This window comes from Medicago truncatula, chromosome 4, assembly GCF_003473485.1.
Source record: "Medicago truncatula cultivar Jemalong A17 chromosome 4, MtrunA17r5.0-ANR, whole genome shotgun sequence".
Taxonomy (NCBI): domain Eukaryota; kingdom Viridiplantae; phylum Streptophyta; class Magnoliopsida; order Fabales; family Fabaceae; genus Medicago; species Medicago truncatula.
Genome location: NC_053045.1, coordinates 21,072,713 through 21,094,064, shown reverse-complemented (window position 1 = coordinate 21,094,064; position 21,352 = coordinate 21,072,713). Strand labels below are relative to the sequence as shown.

The 21,352-nt window shown below is 35.1% G+C and overlaps 1 protein-coding gene across 1 annotated transcript; it reads right to left on the bottom strand.

Moving 5' to 3' along the window:
* Window positions 1-12,259: 12,259 nt before the first annotated feature.
* Window positions 12,260-20,945, bottom strand: LOC11446905 ((R,S)-reticuline 7-O-methyltransferase). The gene is made up of 4 exons (XM_003605696.4): window positions 20,809-20,945; window positions 17,495-18,338; window positions 12,949-13,713; window positions 12,260-12,856 (listed from the first exon to the last, which is right to left on the bottom strand). The coding sequence occupies exons 2-4, from the start codon at window positions 17,537-17,539 to the stop codon at window positions 12,557-12,559; spliced, it is 1,110 nt and encodes a 369-aa protein (XP_003605744.1). The 5' UTR covers window positions 17,540-18,338; window positions 20,809-20,945; the 3' UTR covers window positions 12,260-12,556.
* Between the last annotated feature and the right edge of the window lie 407 nt (window positions 20,946-21,352).

Genomic DNA, 21,352 nt, shown 5'->3' with positions numbered 1-21,352 from the left:
CACTTCTAAAAATCATAAAACAGATAATTAACAAATTATCTTTCAACATAATTATTTCAAAAACTCGCAGCGGATAAGTTCATCATCATTAATAAAGTCTTGGCACGCAAGCCTCATTAAAACATCTCATAAAAATTCAGTTCAACATCATAAATGAACACGTAAAAGAATGAAGCATGCATATCATAAACCCCATCCCGTTACGTATCAGAGCAACCTAGGGCTCAGTGAGGCAAGGCCACTCACGACAGCACAACTGCAACCCACGCTCGATCACCTGCAAGTTACTCATACGAAGAGCAACATTTCCAAGCAGAAGGGGTGAGATTTCACAAAACAATAATATTAATCAATATAATTCAACAATCGTAATTAACAACATAAACATCTTAAACATCATAGCATCATTGATAATAAAATATCAAGTAATCACTTCATTCAATTATCATAAATAACATAACATCTTAACATCATTTGACTCGACAATGCGACAATGCAACCTAAACCTCTTATATGCATGTGGTACCAATTCAGGGCATGAGCCCCCAGCATTACAGTATTAATATACTTTTAGGGCATAAGCCTCCAACATTATTTTGAGCAAATGCTCCATCATGGTGAGTACAAAGCTCCAGGGCATGAGCCCCCAACAAATGTATGCTAATGCATGGACTCAATCATCTAAAACATCTTAATCATCATCTCATATACATCCAATAATTTGGAGTTCAACATCATCTTATTCATCTTATAATGACTCATGCAACTTAGTTAAATAACAATAGCAGCATAGGCAGATCACAACAACAGCATAATTTCATAATATCAATTCATTTCCACAACATCTTGATCATTCAATAATATTTCAAGTAATGCATTTAATCATTAAATCACATTACAAAAAACTTAGCAGTTCAAACAGCTTCACAGATTTCAGTTAACATCTTAAATAGGTCACATTACTACCTAAGGGTCCAACCCTAATCAACTTATGCGAAACAGATCGCAACATACTAACTTGCATTCAGTTCTGGAAGTGCTCGCGAGGCGAGAGCATCTGCTCGCCATGGCGAGTACAAGCCAGAATTCCAGCTTAAGTTGTTCTAAGCTAAACCAGGTTCAATCTCGTTCTAAATCATCATCTAATCTTTAATAAACATCTTAAGGCACTCAAAAGCATCTAAGGTTCAACTCAAAAGTCAAAAATACAGAATTCAACATGCTCTCTGGTCATGCTCGCTATGGCGAGTAAGGTTGCTCGCTGTGGCGAGCTACGACTTGTAACTCGCGAGGCGAAGGGAAATGGCTCGCGTGGCGAAGGATGAACTACATCACTCGCGAGGCGAGGATCATCGTTCGCGAGGGCGAGCGATGAATACAGGCTCGGGCAGAATGCAGTTTTTACGAAAAATTCATGATCTCACATGGTTCTAAGCCTAATTTCAATTCCAGAATTCATTCTAAACATAATATAAGGTCAAAGGACGTTTTATGCATCAATCTAACAGCTTATTATCATTGGGTCATCAATTTCACCTATTAACCCTAATTTCACAAACTTTCTAATTCAATCCTAACTTGTTAATTCGATCATCGTAATTGTATAGATTAACACTATTGAATCATTAGTCTCACCCTTACCTTGTATCAAGAAATCGCAGCTCTCTATGGTGATTCTCCCTTCTTTTGGCTTTTTCTCCCTTTTCTCCAAAAACAGTCGTACGTACTGATTTTTCTAAGACTAGGTTTTCTCTTTTTATATTATCTCTATTAAAATCTTATCTTATCTCACTTTCTCCCCCAAAACTCTCTAAAATCTCAAAACAACCCTTAACTAAATATTTTATTTTATTTTCAAATCTTATTTTATTAAACAATAAAATGAGTCTCATAACCTCATAAAAATCATCAAAACACATAACTCATCTAGAATCATCCAAATCATCTAAATCATCATAAATCATCCTAATTCACACATATATTATATAAAGATAATATAATTCGTCTAGACTCAATTAAATAATTAATTAAATAAAAGTGGGCGTTACAACTCTCCCCAACTTATAAGATTTTCGTCCTCGAAAATTTACCTCAAGCAAACAACTCTGGGTAAGCCTCCCGCATCTTACTCTCTAGCTCCCACGTCAAGCTTTCACCAGTCGCTCCATCCCAAACGACTCTCACAAGGGGTATTTCCTTGCCTCTCAACGTCTTCACTTTCCGATCATCAATCGTCACCGGTAAAGTCTCTACCGTAAGGTTGTCTCTAACTTGCACATCATCACTCTGGATCACATGAGATGGATCCGGAACATACTTCCGAAGTTGCGACACATGGAAAACATCATGCAAATTCGAAAGATGCGGTGGTAATCCCACTCGATACGCCACCGTTCCAAGTCTTTCCGATATCTGATACGGACCAATAAATCTCGGAGTCAACTTCTTTGACTTCAAAGCACGTCCAACACCAGTCACAGGAGTGACTCTCAAAAACACGTGGTTTCCTTCTTGAAATTCAAGATCTTTCCTGCGCTTATCATGATAATTATTTTGTCGACTCTGCGACGCTTTCATTTTCTCTTGAATCATCTTAACTTTCTCAGTAGTCTGCTGAACAATCTCTGGTCCTAAGACCACTCTTTCTCCTGACTCAAACCAACACAACGGAATTCTCCATCTCCGACCATATAAAGCCTCAAAAGGTGCCATTCAAATACTAGAATGATAACTATTATTGTATGTGAACTCAATCAACGGAAGATGACTATCCCAAGTTCCTCCTTGCTTAAGAACACAAATTCTCAACAAATCCTCTAGCGACTGAATCGTCCTCTCCGACTGACCATCTGCCTGCGGATGATACGCCGAACTCAATCTCAACTTAGAACCCAAAGCCTCTTGCAAACTCTTCCAAAATCTAGAAGTAAATCTTGGATATCTATCTGATACAATGCTCGAAGGAACACCATGAAACTTCACAATCTCTTTAATATAAATCTTTGCCAACTGGGCAACAGGAAAACTAATATTAATCGGTAGAAAATGAGCCGACTTCGTCAATCTATCAACAATAACCCAAATTGTGTCATTCCCTCCATGAGTATTCGGCAAACTCGTCACAAAATCCATGGATATACTATCCCATTTCCATTCTGGCACATCTAACGATACCATCATACAAGCAGGTTTCTGATGTTCAATCTTCGACTTGTGACAAACTAAATAGGAATACACAAACTGTGCCACATCTCGTTTCAATCCAGACCACCAGAAAATCATCTTCAGATCATGATACATCTTCGTAGCTCCCGGATGAATACTCAAGCTACTTCTATGACTCTCTTCAAGAATTATTTTCTTCATCTCTTCACCGTTAGGAATTCAAATCTGACCTCGGAATCTTAACACATCATGGTCATCGACCTTAAAGTCACCATCTTCGGTCTGATTATTAGCTACCAACAAGTCTACAAACTTGACATCAACTTTCTGTGCCTCTTTAATACTCTTCAGAAATTCACTATCAATCTTCAGCATTCCCAGTTTCACACTCTGAGGTGACCACTCACAAACTAAGCTCATATCTCTAAACTGCTTAAGTAACTCGAACTCTCTAACCATCATAGCGGACATATGCAATGTCTTCCTACTCAAGGCATCTGCAACAACATTAGCTTTACCTGGATGATAATTCAAACCAAAGTCATAATCTTTCAATAATTCAAGCCACCTTCGCTGCCTCATATTCAATTCTTTCTGATCGAACAAATACTTCAAGCTCTTGTGATCACTAAACACCTCGAATCTCGAACCATACAAGTAATGTCTCCATATCTTCAAAACAAAGACCACAGCCGCCAACTCTAAATCATGCGTCGGGTAATTCTTCTCATGAATTCTCAACTGTCTTGAAGCATAAGCTACCACTTTATCATCAGACTTCGGCAAAATCAAAACCGAAGCTGTCGTCAGCCGCTTCTTCAATTCACTGAAACTGTTCTCGCATTGAACATCCCACACAAAAGCTTTACCTTTACAAGTCAACTACGTTAGCGGAAGTGCTAACCTAGAAAATCCTTCAATAAATCTTCGGTAGTAACCAGCTAAACCCAAGAAGCTTCTAATCTCTGTAACTGACTTAGGAGTCTCCCATTGCGATACTGCATCGACTTTAGAGGGATCTACAACAATACCATCACCAGAAATAACATGGCCAAGAAAACTTACCTCTTTTAACCAGAACTCACACTTAGATAATTTAGCATAAAGTTTCTTCTCTTTCAACACTTGCAAGACAATCTTCAGATGCTCAGCATGTTCTTCTTCGGTCTTGGAGTAAATTAAAATATCATCGATGAGAACAACCACGAACCGATCCAAAAATGCATGGAAGATGCGATTCATATACTCCATAAACACTCCAGGTGCATTGGTAACACCAAAAGGCATAACTTTGTATTCATAGTGACCATAACGCGTTCTGAAAGCTGTCTTCTGCATATCTTCATCTTTTACTTTAATCTGGTGATAACCTGATCTCAAATCAATCTTGCTGATCCATCAAATCATCAATTCTCGGAAGTGGATACCTATTCTTGATAGTTACTTTATTCAACTGATGATAATCGATACATAACCTCATACTACCATCTTTTTTCTTTACTAACAAAACGGGCGCTCCTCAAGGTGAAAAACTTGGTCTAACAAACTTCTTCTCAAGCAAATCTTCTAATTGTTTATTCAACTCAGTTAACTCGGAAGCAGACATACGATAAGGTGCCATCGACACTGGCTTCGTTCCAGGAACAAGATCATTAGAAAACTCGACTTCTCTCTCTGGAGGCACATCAGGAATTTCATCTGGAAAAACTTCAGGAAAATCGGATACCACTTGTAGCTTATCAATCACTGCTTGATTCTCAATAGATAAAGAAGCCATCAAAGAAAACATCAAAATACCATCGCGTTCCAGTTGCTTCAGCTGCTTAGTAGACAAGAACTCTGCACCACTTTCCTCTTCGACGGAAGAGAAATACACTGACTTGCTAAAACAATTAATATGAACATGGTTGTACTCTAACCAATTCATACCAAGAATCATGTAACACCCCGTTTTCCCAACATAAAAATTTCAAACATATAATCAGAGTAATCATCAAATAACGGGATATCACATTCAAACATAATCCAAAATTAGTTAAATAACAATTTAACTTTCAGCAAATATCTTAAACTTTGCAGCGGAGTTAATTCGAAAATCCATAAATCGTTTTGGCACGTAGGCCCCATCAAAATATCTCAATTAAGTTAATCAACATCATAAATAATCACGTAAGGCAATGAAGCACCCATATCAAAATCCCATCCCGTTACGTATCAGAGCGACCTAGACGACACAGTGAGGCAAGGCCACTCACGACAGCAATCTGCACACTAAGCTCGATCACCTGCAAGTAACTCATACGAAGAGCAACATTTCCAAGCAGAAGGGGTGAGATTTCACAAAACAATAATATTAATCAATATAATTCAAAATCATAATTAACAACATAAACAATCTTAAGCAATCATTGCATCTTTTGACTCGACAAATGCGACAATGCAAATCTAAACCTCTTATGCATGTGGTAGCAATCAGGGCATGAGCTCCCAACATCATAGTATTAATATACTTTTAAGGCATCATGGTGAGGACAAAGCTCAATTCGTGGTGAGGACAAAGCTCCAAGGCATGAGCCCCCAACAGAAGTATGCTAATGCATGGACTCAATCAATCTAAAACAATCTTAATCAACATCTCAATATGCATCCAATAATTTGGAGCTCAACAACATCTTATTCATCATGTATAGACACATGCAACTAAGTTAAATAACAGCAGCAGCAGCATAATCAGATCACAACAACATCATAAATTCATAACAACAATTCATTTCAACAACATCTAGTTTATTCAAGAATAATTCAAGTAATGCATTTAATCGTTAAATCACATTACAAACAACTTAACAGTTCTTAAAAACTTCACAAATTCCGGCTAACATCTTAAATAGGTTTCATTACTACCTAATGTTCCATTCCTAATCAATTCATTCAACTCAGGTCACGATTTTATCAAAAGCATTCAGTTCTGGAAGTGCTCGCGAGGCGAGAGCATCTGCTCGCCATGGCGAGTACTTGCCAGATTTCCAACTAAGGTTATTCCAGGTTCAATCTTGTTCTAAATCATCCTCTAATCTTTAATACACATCTAAAGGTACTCAAAAGCATCTAAGGTTCAACTCAAAAGTCCAAAATACGAAAATCAACATGCTCTCTGGTCATGCTCGCTATGGCGAGTAGGGTTGCTCGTTGTGGCGAGCTACGACTTGTAACTCGCGAGGCGAGGGGTATTGGCTCGTGTGGCGAGCGATGAACTTCATCCCTCGCGAGGCGAGGATCATCGTTCGCTAGGGCGAGCGATGAATGTTGGCTCGGGCAGAATGCAATTTTCTTCAAAAATTCATCTAATCTCTTGGTTCTAAGCCTAATTTCAGTTCCAGAATTCATTCTAAACATATTCTAAGGTCAAGGGTCAGTTTCTACATCAATCTAATCAATTTTTACCGTTTGATCATCAATTTTAGGGATTTGACCTAGTTTTCGGTTCCTCCAACTCAATCCTAATTCTTGCTAATTGATCATCAGAATTATACGAATTAACATTACCGAATCATTAGTCTCACCCTTACCTTGTTTTGCAGAAATCGCAGCTCTTTCTTGGTCTTCTCCCTTCTATGGCTTTTTCTCCAAAAACAGTCGTACATACAAAACGTTTTCTAAAACCTAGGTCTTTCCTTTTTATATCTCTTCCTAATATCTTATCTTATCTCACTTTCTCCCCCAAAACTCTCTAAAATCTCAAAACAGCCCTCAACTAAATATTTTATTTTATTTTCAAATCTTATTTTATTTAACAATAAAATAAGTCTCATAATCTCATCAAATCATCAAAACACATCAAAATCGTCCAAATCATTATAATCGTCTAAACTCGATTAAATAATTAATTAAACGAAAATGGGCGTTACAAATCACATCCATACCGCTCAAAGGTAGACAAACTAGATCCATTTCGAAATCACGACCAGACATAGACAAAGGACATCTCAAACATACGAGAGAAGTAGTCACCGAACCCTTAGCTGGAGTTTCGACAACCATCTCTCCATTCATATCCGACAAATCAAGACCCAAAGTAGAAACACAATCGAAAGCAATAAAACAATGCATAGCACTAGTATCAATAATAGCAACTAAAGGAGTATTATTAATATAACAAGTACCTCTGATCAAGCGATCCTCATTCTCGGTCTGTGTACCAGCCAAAGCAAAAACTCTACTAGACGATCTCCGCAGGAGCATCCTTCTTCTTAGGCCGCCTATCATCGACCATTCTCTGTTTGCCCTTATCAGCAGGGGCACTATAGGGCTTAGGGCGACTCTGCTGGCCCTTAGTCTTCCGCTCATTTACAACCTTGTAATGAGCTTTGGTGTCCTCCTCATAGATTCTACAGTTGTTCACCAAATCAGGAAAAACTCGGATCTGTTGGTATCCAATTGCCCTCTTAATATCAGGCCGCAAACCATTCTCAAACTTGATTCACTTTGAGAACTTAGCAGTCTCAGCAGCATAATGCGGATAAAACTTTGCCAACTTAACAAACTTGGCAGCATACTCAGTCACGGACATGTTTCCTTGGTTCAGCTCAAGGAACCCGATTTCTTTCTTCCCGCGAACATCTTCCGGAAAGTATCTTCTCAAGAACTCTCTCCTGAACACAGCCCAAGTCACAGCAGCACCATCTTTCTCTAGGTTAGGTAGAAGGCTAACCCACCAATCATCGGCTTCCTCAGCCAGCTGATGTGTACCAAATCGCACTTTCTGAACCTCAGTGCACTGCATCACACGAAAGGTAGGAGGATGATTCCTCATGAAAGTCTCGAGCATCCTCGTCTCAGCATTCACACCAACATTCGCATTAGGTTATTGCCCCACAGCTTGAGCTACGGCTTGTAGTTCAGCAGCTAACGCAGCATCGTTTCTTCCAGCCATTTCTGAGATTCTACACAACAGGTAACAACAACAACATAAGATAGTAATGAAAATATTACTAAGACTCGACACGACTCTTCTAATTGGTCGGACGGACCGACCTGCCCTGATACCAATTGTAACACCCTGTTTTCCCAATATAAAATTTTCAACATATTATCAGAGTAATCATCAAATAACGGAATGCTACACTTCTAAAAATCATAAAACAGATAATTAACAAATTATCTTTCAACATAATTATTTCAAAAACTCGCAGCGGATAAGTTCATCATCATTAATAAAGTCTTGGCACGCAGGCCTCATTAAAACATCTCATAAAAATTCAATTCAACATCATAAATGAACACGTAAAAGAATGAAGCAAGCATATCATAAACCCCATCCCGTTACGTATCAGAGCAACCTAGGACTCAGTGAGGCAAGGCCACTCACGACAGCACAACTGCAACCTACGCTCGATCACCTGCAAGTTACTCATACGAAGAGCAACATTTCCAAGCAGAAGGGGTGAGATTTCACAAAACAATAATATTAATCAATATAATTCAAGAATCGTAATTAACAACATAAACATCTTAAACATCATAGTATCATTGATAATAAAATATCAAGTAATCACTTCATTCAATTATCATAAATAACATAACATCTTAACATCATTTGACTCGACAATGCGACAATGCAACCTAAACCTCTTATATGCATGTGGTACCAATTCAGGGCATGAGCCCCCAGCATTATAGTATTAATATACTTTCAGGGCATAAGCCCCCAACATTATTTTGAGCAAATGCTCCATCATGGTGAGTACAAAGCTCCAGGGCATGAGCCCCCAACAAATGTATGCTAATGCATGGACTCAATCATCTAAAACATCTTAATCATCATCTCATATACATCCAATAATTTAGAGTTCAACATCATCTTATTCATCTTATAATGACTCATGCAACTTAGTTAAATAACAATAGCAGCATAGGCAGATCACAACAACAGCATAATTTCATAATATCAATTCATTTCCACAACATCTTGATAATTCAATAATATTTTAAGTAATGCATTTAATCATTAAATCACATTACAAACAACTTAGCAGTTTAAAAAGCTTCACAGATTTCAGTTAACATCTTAAATAGGTCACATTACTACCTAAGGGTCCAACCCTAATCAACTTATGCGAAACAGATCGCAACATACTAACTTGCATTCAGTTCTGGAAATGCTCGCGAGTACAAGCCAGAATTCCAGCTTAAGTTGTTCTAAGCTAAACCAGGTTCAATCTCGTTCTAAATCATCATCTAATCTTTAATAAATATCTTAAGGCACTCAAAAGCATCTAAGGTTCAACTCAAAAGTCAAAATTACAGAATTCAACATGCTCTCTGGTCATGCTCGCTATGGCGAGCTACGACTTGTAACTCGTGAGGCGAGGGGAAATGGCTCGCGTGGCGAGCGATGAACTTCATCACTCGCGGGGCGAGGATCATCGTTCACGAGGGCGAGCGATGAATACAGGCTCGGGCAGAATGCAGTTTTTACGAAAAATTCATGATCTCAAATGGTTCTAAGCCTAATTTCAATTCCAGAATGCATTCTAAACATAATCTAAGTTCAAAGGACGTTTTATGCATCAATCTAACACCTTATTATCATTGGATCATCAATTTCACTTATTAACCCTAATTTTACAAACTTTCTAATTAAATCCTAACTTGTTAATTCGATCATCAGAATTGTATAGATTAACACTATTGAATCATTAGTCTCACCCTTACCTTGTATGAAGAAATCGCAGCTCTCTATGGTGATTCTCCCTTCTCTTGGCTTTTTCTCCATTTTCTCCAAAAACAGTACTGATTTTTCTAAGACTAGGTTTTCTCTTTTTATATCTCCTCCTAAAATCTTATCTTATCTCACTTTCTCCCCCAAAACTCTCTAAAATCTCAAAACAACCCTTAACTAAATATTTTATTTTATTTTCAAATCTTATTTTATTAAACAATAAAATAAGTCTCATAACCTCATAAAAATCATCAAAACACATAACTCATCTAGAATCATCCAAATCATCTAAATCGTCATAAATCATCATAATTCACACATATATTATATAAATATAATATAATTCGTCTAGACTCAATTAAATAATTAATTAAATAAAAGTGGGCGTTACATTCCCTGACATTCGTCAGCTGTCGCTGATATGCCTACGGAGATGTTAGCCACTGTGTTGCTAGATCCCGCTGCGTGGTTCTACCTTGATTGGAGATAGAGGTGTCAAAGAGCATGGCATCATGAGCTTGGGTACATGTCTTGGTATGCCAAAGTCTCTCACCCTCGTATTCTCCCACCTGATGAAGGTTCTCCTCCTAGGCCGGCGAATGTGAAGCAGATTATAGAGGAGGAGCATGCCAGAGAGATGTCTGACACACTGACGATCATCCGGAATATGGTGCAGATAGCTGATGATATTGTGGCCAGGAGCGGCGAGATGACTAAAGAGGAGATTGTTCAGGAGGTGATTTGGATTGGCACTACTGGTCGCCTTGCCCTTACATATCGGATTGCCAGGCATCGTAGGCAGCAGGGTTGATTATGATTAGGTTTTTTTTTTTTTGTACATTTTGACTATGACGATGGTGATGTATTATTATTACATGTTTCGTACCTTGTAGTAGAGCTGTCAAAACGGGCTGGGACGTATGGGCCGGCCTGTTTAGCCTGATTAATTATAGGGTTTGGGCCTTAAATATTGAGCCCGAATTTTAATATGGATTTTTAGCCCGATACTCTTTAGGGCTAGCCCGAACGGGCCGCGGGTTGCCCGATAGCCCGCATAACAAATAAAAATCCTGTAAATTATATATATTTTTCAAATAATTCTTTAATTAGTTGATTATCAAAGTAAAAAAAAAAAAAAAAAAGTGAAAATTCGATGAATTAACACAAATATAAATGTAATATAAAATTATATTTACTCGTTTTGTTATTTATAATTTTAAAGATCGAATATATAAATATTTCTAACCACCATAACGTATTTAATTTATTTAAAATTGATTTCCTCGCCGTTTTAGTTGACGACGTTTGTACGAAAATGTTTACAATTTATTTTTGTGCTAGACATTATTTAAACATATTAAAAATATTATTTATAAAAAAAAAAATCATAGGAGTATTTTATGGTAATTTTTCTAAAAAATATAATTTTTCTAAAAAATATAATTTTTAATACGGGCTCGAGTAGTATATTTTAAGCCTGATTTACAACCGGGCTTTTTGGCCCAGCCCGATAGAGTCTGAAGCCCGTTAGGGCCGGCCCTAAACGGGTCGGGCAGTCTGTTTCAGCTCTACCTTGTAGCATTATCATATTTCTATGACATTTACGCACCTTTTAAATTATTTCTTGCGTTTTATTTTTATCATGTTAATATTATTATTACTTACTTTTTATATGTTTTAGAATTGATGCATTTGAAATTGGATGAAAATTGGAAAACATTTCGATCAAAATAGTATGTATAAAAGGGAAGGAGAAGGAGAAAGCAAAGCTGTGGAAAAATGTGAGCCAAGCACGTAACAGCAGTTAACTGCCGCTGGCTGTAGCGACAGTTAACTACCGTTGTACTCAGCAGCAGTTAATTGCTGCCGGACAATAGAACGGTAGTTAACTACCGTTGAGAGCAAATTGGTATTTTACTTGTGTTATTAGGACAGTTCTAATGTCAGAAGAGCAATTTTCATGACCTAGTGTTTAAGTTTGTATCTTCTAAAACATGAGGCTATGAAAAACCGAGTTGCATTGTTTATCTTATTTTCTCTTTATGCCGTTTTTATTTCCTTTACTTATAGCATAGCTTGGATTGATTGATAGCCGTAGAACCTACTATCACTTTCACTTAGAGGATTCTGGATTTCTTTATGTAATACACCTTCATGTTAAACTTTAATTAATTTGTTTAGAGTTTTTTTTTTTTTTTTGAAAACTCGGTAGGTTAGGAACAAAGTTCAAATAGCCTCAGTAGTGTATTAGTGTCAATTTAATTAAAAATAAATTTCCCATGACCCAATTTCTTTAAGTTTATATTGCTCTCATTTCCTATGATACTTGATTAACACAGTGGAAGTTAAATGAATTTTAGAAGAGGAAAAAGGGAAGAAAATGTTGAACACAAATTATAATTCATCAAACTCATTAACAAGTGAACAATAGATTCTTAACACTCACACAACACTCTGCTATCTGATCTGCTGATGGAACCAAAAGCCTCCCCCCATGCATGAATCACAGCTAGCTCTAGGTGGTGAGCAGCATTTTTATTCAAATTATGATACACAAAAGGAGTATTTGCCTTAGCTAACAAAACTCCAAGTAAAGCCACACAACACAACACATACGAAATCATCATCATCGTCGTCATAAAACCAACAAACTCATCATCTTCCATGAATTTAGATTGGGAATGCCTCAATGATGCATGGCAGAGCATTGATTTTGATGATGTTGTAACGAGGGAATCCTGTCTCGTTGAATAGGTATTTCCAGTTCTCTTCAGTTCTTTCTTTACCACCAGCATTGTGAGCAAGCAACATCATGTCAAATGCTATCCCAGTGTCGGTAAATGGTTCATTTCCTTCTGGGTCCAATACATGATCCACAATGATCACCTTTCCTGTTTTCTCTGGTATTGCCTTTCTACAGTTCTTCAATATCTTTATGCAATGGTCGTCGCTCCAGTCATGAAGAATCCACTGCCATTCACCCAAAGATAATTAAATTCATGTGTATAAGCCAAATGCACAAAAAAATTGAAAAGAAACAATATATTTGTTTAGCATTATACCTTCATGTAAATAGCATCAGCACTAGGAACTGACACGAACATGTCTCCTCCAACATGGGTGATACCATCAAAATTAGGGGCCGTTGAAACCACATGAGGCAAATCAAAGTTAATAGCTTGAATGTGAGGATAAGCTCTAACAATCTCGGAGAGAGATCCTCCGATACCCCCACCAACATCAACCAAAGACTTAATTTGGTTAAACCCGTCTTTGTATCCAGCAATAACAGCCCTCGACACAATTCTAGCGGTGCAAACCATACCTTGGTTGAACAAGTCATTGTATTTTGAGTCCAACCCCGTCATTTCAAATTGTTCATGACCATGACACCTAAAGAAAGCAGTGCCATTTTTGGTGCCTTCTTTTATAATTTCACTAATAAAGTTAGCAGGGTTCAAATGAAAAGGGTGATTCTCTAGCAACAACATTGGTGCCAATGTCATTTTTGTGTCTTGTAGGATCCATTTCGATGCACGTGTCAAGCCATAGAGAATTTCGCCGGTTTCTGATTTTTCTGCACTGAAAATCTTTCTACGAACCATGACTCTCATTACTCTTAAAAGTAGAGTGGAATCAGGGGAGGGTGCATCTTCAAGATTCTGCACAATTTGAGTTAAGGATAATGGTTTGCCATAACGGTCTATAATGTCGGCTATGCGTAGCTCCACGACAGCTTTTAGAGCAAAAGAGTCTGTAAATTGTGTCATGTATTTCCATATTTCAATTTGTCCAAGCAATGATTCTTCTTCTTCCTTGCTCACACCCTGGTCAATATAAAACTTGATTAATAACAGGATGGACTAAAAAATTAATTAACCATATTAAAATTTATTTATATTTTTATAGTTAATTTTGTATTTGCGAATCCAACATAATAGGAATCTTTGACCTAGGCAAACACCTAAAGACATTATGAATGTTTATGTATTTTGAGATTATGTATTTTATGTAATTGAGATAGGAATGAAATTTCAAAATAAAATAGTTTATTTGTGTCCTTCTCTTGATGCCTCCAAAGTGAAGTGTAATTGATAAGAATGCTTAACACTATCTTTCTAACACATTATTGTGGGTCATTTTGGAAATGACTATGAGTCCCACATATAGTGGTGGACTCATAAGAATTTTACCAAATAAGATAAGGATGTTTAGATAGAGTATTAGAAAGAGAGAGTTTTTAGTGAGTCTCCTATGAATTTCATCAATAAAATAGTAAGTGTGCAAAAAAAAAAAAAAATAAGAAAGTAATTGTGGAAAATAAAGTGTTATAATAAGTATTGCTATCTCTATAAGATTCATTTTTTCATTATTAATTTATGGTAAAAAAACAAATCAGTAATGATTAAATCTAGGTTTTTTTATCCCCTATTTTTACCACATCGTGGAATTGGTCTTTCTATTTAAAATTAACCAATTTTGATCCATTGCTCAAATTTTTAGACTAACATACGATCTAATGATGCAGAATCCTTCAATTGATAAATTATTTACATGTCATTAATTAAATTACAAAAATGAATAATTTCTAAAGTTGAATTTGAAGTTTTGAAGAGTTTTCTTACAAGTTCGTCGATATTGATCATTCCATTTCATCAGGTTGTATATCACATCATTCAAAATATGTCGCATCATCTTTTTTAGTTCATAAATTAGTGGAAGGGGCCAAAATGGGTTGATTTGAAAATAAGGAGATAAAATCCATGAGTGGTTGAAAATACGAGGATCAAAATTTAGTTAAGCCTAAGATCTAATAAGAATATGATAATTTAGTTAATATCATGGGTTTGGGTGCAGTATAACATCCTGCAACACACAACATTAGTAAACCATGAACATGGACCTCAGCTAGATAAATAAAAAAATACTGAAGTGGATGTGTATGGATGGATATTTGACATGTTTAATCGCAAGTTTGAAATTCTGCATTTTACTATATTTAGTATGTGATATTTTGGCCACTAGATCTTTTTTAGGAGTTCTAGCTCAACCGGCAATGACAAATGCCGAAATTGCAAGGCCGGACGTCGTGATTCGGATTCAAATCCGGGACCTTATGAGTTTAATTTCAGTAGATTACTACTTCATCTAAGACAAAAAAAACTTGGTAATGGGACAAGTATTATGTACCCAATAATCTGGAACAAATTATGATTCATTCACAGTAATATTTCATTGTTGCCATAAAATCATACCATAATATAACTAATATCAAACCCATTGACATTGTGGTAGACAATATTATGTTTAGTTTTCCTCTTCAAAAAAATATTATGTTTAGTTTTGATTTTGAAAGGGACAAAATGAAGCATTTTGGAAAAATATTAAATCTTACAACAGAAAAATTGAAGATGCATGATCCAAAGAGAATTAGTGTCAATTTGAAAATATAGTCAATCATTATTTAAAAAAATAGAGGATCTTGCTATTAACTTCTTGTTACGTTAACTGCTTTGTTTTGTCAAAAAAATTTGAGGGTTATGATTAATTTCGTATAGAAAATATTATTTAAGACTTCGGAAGTTGAAAGTTTAGTTAAATTTTGATAAAAAATAGAGGACCTTGTAGGATGTGATTATAGAATTTGAAGAGAGAAATTATATCATAGTTTCTGTTTTTTTAAGAGAACATTAATATTATTTTTTAGTGCACAAGCATGTACACAAATGTTATGAATTTAAATATGAAACTGGCTAATTATATGGTGTACAAGTTAGTTTTTATCATTGAATGAATATGCCGCAAATGATATATGTTGAGACTTATTTTTTTTAATTTTTTTTGTCAATTAGTCTAGTGGTTAGAGCTCACACAATTAAATTGTGGAGAAATGGAGTATTCGGGGTTCGAACTCTACCCCTACATATAATGTGATATCCCTACCAATTGAGCTAATAAGCTCACGGGGATTGTTGAGACTTATTAGTCTAAGCGTGAAAAATATACTTTTCTATAGTGCATGAGTATGGTACTTGTGCACCTTAGACAACCTATGAAAATTTAAAAGTATTGTAAAAGAGTTTAAATTGGATGACAATTGTGGTGCTAACTCAATGGTAAAATTTTAACTTTGTAACCTGAAAGTAAAAAAAATTAAACGCTTAAAAATTAAAAGTTTAGAGACTAAGGACCTATTAGGTTTTATATTTTCAAAATAACTTTAACGACCTTTTTAAAATGATCACTTGCAAGAAAAAAGTAATTTATAAAAAATTAAAACTTCATTTTTTTAAAAAATAAAACAAAACTTCTAAAAATATATATTAAAAAAAAAAAGACGAAAAAAATAGGGTAAGTGTTGGCTTAATTAAACAACAATCAAATCAAGTCATATCTCATTAAGTAGAATTGTTTACATGGATCAGAGGTAAGTGTTGTCTTGATTAAACAAACTTGTATAAAATATTAGCAAGATAACATAATTTATTTAAAATTATTTTTAGTCCAATAACTAGGATACCTAAATTCTGTTTTTCATGTTTTTCATCAGTTAGACATTGTGGATGTCACAAAAAAATGTTAAACATTGTGGTCATTGTTCTTTACTCATCCATTTTTCATATCACGTGTGGATGGACATTTATGCATAGAGTTAACAATTTTTTGAAGGACAACGATAATCAGTGTCCCAAAGACATTGGTTAAACATCCAAAATAAATAAATTTTTATGAAAAAATTATGTAATCATTACTTAATCAAAAGTAACATTTTATATTTCAAAGACAAAAATTTTATTTGTAAATTCCTTAACCATTGTCCTAAGGGTAATGGTTAACAAGACTCTTTCTTTAATCATAATGTTTCACAATTCAAAAAACTCAAAAATGTGAGACAATGTTTGGTGTACTGTCCATATGATCCGTTAGTGTGTCTCCAAACCACATAAGTGATTAGTTGTGTACCTGTTGTCCAATTTTATAATTCAATTTTTGCATATAAAAAACATACCAATCAAGATTTATTGGTAGACCTTACACATATGTAGTTTACATAAAGATGTGAACAGTTCTAGTTAATACAGAAACCTTCTCAATCTCAACACCAATTATTATACCCTTGCATGAAAAAAAATTGCAATTACTATGTTACATAACATAATCAAAAAAATAAACTCAATGAATTAATTACAGCCACAGTTGAAAGAAAAAAAAGATTCCATTTCCTGGTGAGTTTCCCAAACTCCTTAGTCCAATCCGAACTGAACATTATACAAACTGGGAAGGTAGGGTTAGTATTGGTCCAGTGGCCATAAAAACCACTGGACCATCACTTAAATAACACAGTTCTTATGAGATGCCAATAAATTAATCAATATTCTTCAGTACAGCACAAAAATTAGAAATGTATCTTGTTTCTTCAATAATAAAAAAAACGTTGCATATTTCCATAGTCTATTTAAATTTAAATAAGACTAAGTAGGCAAATAGAGATGCACAAAACTCAGTTTCAAATCTTAATATTATAGTAACTAGTAAGATTAATTATTTATGTGTTAATCATAATAATAGTGCATGTGTTGATCTATATCTATATCTATATCTACGCACCTTGAAGGCAGAAGGTGGTGAGTGTTTGGAAAGAACAGTCTCCATGTTTGTGTAAAAAGGAAAGAATGAGATGTTTCAAGTGAGGGGTGAGGGAAGAACAGTCTCCAATTGAGGTGTGTTGGATTGGTTTGCAAGTTGCAAATTCAATGGTTAATAAAGACGATAAGGTGTGATGAAATATGTGGTTGATTGCTAAAGTTCAAAAACGTGGCAGATAGAGTGTGGTTGAGATTCACAACCATGTGCATTATTGAAGTAATATCATAATGTGATTGATGAGTGTGTGGTGGAGATGATAACCATTAAAGTATATGTTCTCCTTTACCACTACAGCTTGGTACTTCTGCACTACAATGTCACTACATTGATGTCGATAAATGCATTTTCTAAAGCTATTAGAGAGTTAATTTGAGGTAAATCTAAAGTTGGAGTTTTCAACTTTATGATTTGTTGAATGAACAAGATCATTAGCATAGTGCATAACCTATTTGGGTCGGCATAGTAGTTAGCTTGGGATCTTAGAGTGTGCTCCTCTCAAAGGTTCGGATTCAATTTCCTCTGGTACCAATTTCGATGGACAAGTCCATACAAAACTTTACTTTGGCTTAAAACGGAGCCCCTACAAATAGATGGTGAGATTGATCCTGTCGAATTAATCGATTTTTTGATTGGATATCGAGTTAAAAAAAATTAGCATAGTTTAAAACTATAGGACTAAAAAAAATTAGCATAGTGCAAAACTATAGGACATAAGTAATGACAAACCTTGTGGTCACATCTTCAATTTTCTTCACCGTCTGAATATTGACACGTTAGCACATGTGTGTCATATATGGACATAGACCTTCAATAATTTCACCACAAAATAGTGATTGGTATGTCGGTAATATAAGAATAGTAAACTATGACTAAGCTAAGCTAGTAAGAATATTCATGCACAATAGGATAATTTAATCACTTACTAGAAGAGTATAATTTTTTGGATTAATGTGGTGAATTCATTCATGAAATTTAATAGTTAAGTGTGTGCCCTTTCAAAAAAAAAAAAAAAGTTAAGTGTGTGTTTGGGGACGACCAAAAACTCATGTAAGGTTAATAACTATGTAGATTTGTTTTGGTTCTGAGGGAAGATGGATATGGATAATAGATTGCAATAAAAGAAACTAAAACATTTCAAACTTTTGTAACTATCATTTAGTAGAGAATGTTAGTTAACCACCGTTCAAGTATTTCTTTTTACGTGTTTGTGAACAATTACTAGATTGGAGACAATTGCTTTTTTAACATCATAAACTTCTTAAAAATATAAATAAAATACTACAATATCCTCGATAGCTAACAATTGTTGGGTTTTTCAGACATTTATTTGTGTTTCTAAGACATATTGGATGTCAGAAAAGCTACAGTCTAGATTGGATAGGGCTAGCCCGGAAAAACTACCACGGCCCAGCCCATTTCAAAATAAAAAACACCATTTCACAAACAAAAAAAAGAAAAAATTTGAATTGCCACAGGCCTGTTACTAATAGGGCCATAGAATCATCATATGGGTTTGGACCCTATATTTGTACTCTCTTGTTCTCACATGTCTTTTTACACCTATGCTTTTTGAGCTTAAGACCGTTTGAGAATGTCTTTATAACTAAGGGTAATCTTTATTTCACAAACTAATTTTGTAGGGTTGTGTAAACTCAAATACAATTTCTAAAATGGTATCTGAGTCTGGTTCAAGATATATTGGACAGTCTGCTAACAAGATTTTGCTATTGAACCACCCACCATTTATATTCTGGCTTCATATGTCAGATCCTGAATGTGAGAGGGTGTGTTAAAGAGTTTCGTATCAAATACAAGATGATCTGACAATTTGTTTATAAGTGTGGACAGTGGCGGAGCCAGAAATATTGTAAAGCCCGGGCAAAAAAAAAATTGCAACACATTTATAGGGCGTACATAAGAAATTGCAAGCAAATAATAAAAAATGTAAAGAAATTGCAAGCAAATAATAAAAAATGTAAAGAAATTGTCCAATTTATAGGGATTTATATAAAAAATTCATAGGAATTTACACAAAAAATTGCAAAAAAATTGGCCCGGAATCCGGGCGAATGCCCGGGGTCGCCGGGCCTTAGAACCGCCCCTGAGTGTGGACATCTCACATATCGAAAGCTGGTTTTACAAGGTTGTGTATGATCCAACCATTATTTCTTAGACTTATTGGGAAAGGAAATATTTGTAGATATTAACGATGAAATATAGCATGGCTTAAAAAACGAGATGATTGATATCATGTAGTCCTACAATGTTTTTATTTTCTACTTGTTCACTTTATTCGAGAGAATATTCCAGATATTGTTAGACATTAATTATGAACCGCTCGCCCAATCTAAAATTCACTTTAGATAATAATATCCCTAATACAATGAATTTTAAGTGATTATTAGTAACTAATATGATTATATTTAGATAATTTTAAGTGATTATTAGTGACAGAAACTAGGAAGAAAAAAAATTAGATTTGTCAAAAATCCATCATCAGTAATTAAATTTAGTGACTAAATTAGAAAAGAATTTCTTATTTTTCTTCTAAAAAATCTCTTCGCTAATTTAAGTTTTACAGTGTTTCAGTATCCACACTATAAACGTCATATATAAAATAAAGAGTAAATAAATAAACGTGGCAAAGAAAATGATATTAGACGATGAACTACAAGGACAAATTAACACTTTTCCCATGGACAAAGTAACACTTTTCAGTAGGAAAAAATATTGATAACATATATAGGATGGTCTACAAGGAGGTGAAAAATCATTGTTAGATTTATGTGTTCATTTCAAAAGGGCTATTGCTAAAGTATTTAGCAAACTTATTTACATTTCTCTAAGGAACTCGGCAAACTAGCCATGTAACTTCGGGAGAAGGGGTGCCTCCTCACAAAGGGGGTCGCAGTGACCAGGCTTAAGTGACTGTTTATCAAAAATACAGGTCTCTGCAAAGTAGTAAGACCATGTATGGGGGTTGACGCCTGCCCAGTGCAGGAAGGTTAAGGAAGTTGGTGACCTGATGACAGAAAAGCCGGTGACCGAATCCCCAGATTACGAAGATTCGTTCGAACTCTAAATTCAACAATAGCATATGGCATACTACATGAACACTAATGGTCTACTATAGTAAAAACATGAAAAATCATGATATCATATGAAAGATTTATATACAAAACAAACACTTTCATAAAAACTATGATACATATATGTGAAATGCAATAGAAGAACAGTTAAAGAATATAAAGATATTTCTGGTTAATTTGTCTTACCTTTAAAACAAGATTCACATCGAGCATATCTTCTCTCATTTATAGTTGGTATAGGAGCAGAGAAAGTTTTGGAGTGGTTGTTTATATATATTTTTGACACACATTCTTTCTAGTTTTGGAGGAACAAGTAATGTTACTGAAATGCACAAAATGCCAGTAAAGTTTGTAGGAATATTTGAATTAGGAGAAACTATAGTTAACAAAATGATGGGTTGAAACGTGGGCACCAGAAGACAACAGCTGTAAGTAGGTTGCAAGTTGCATTGAATTTGAAACTTTCATTTTAGGATCCACGCAAGCATGCGTTGTCAAGTTGTTTTTGCGTCTAGGATAAGTATCTATCTTTTCACCCATTCGATGGAATATGTCTCTCTTCCTCTTCTTCTCATTTTTTTTAAGGATGGTAAATGAGTTCTCCTCGTGAGCATAGTTAAGTTTGCAGGAACATGCATTGTTATATGTAGGGGTTGGGGTTCGAACCTTGAACATCCCGTTTATTGATCTTGAAAAAGGTGAATTTTAACCATTAGGCTGCTTGACAAAA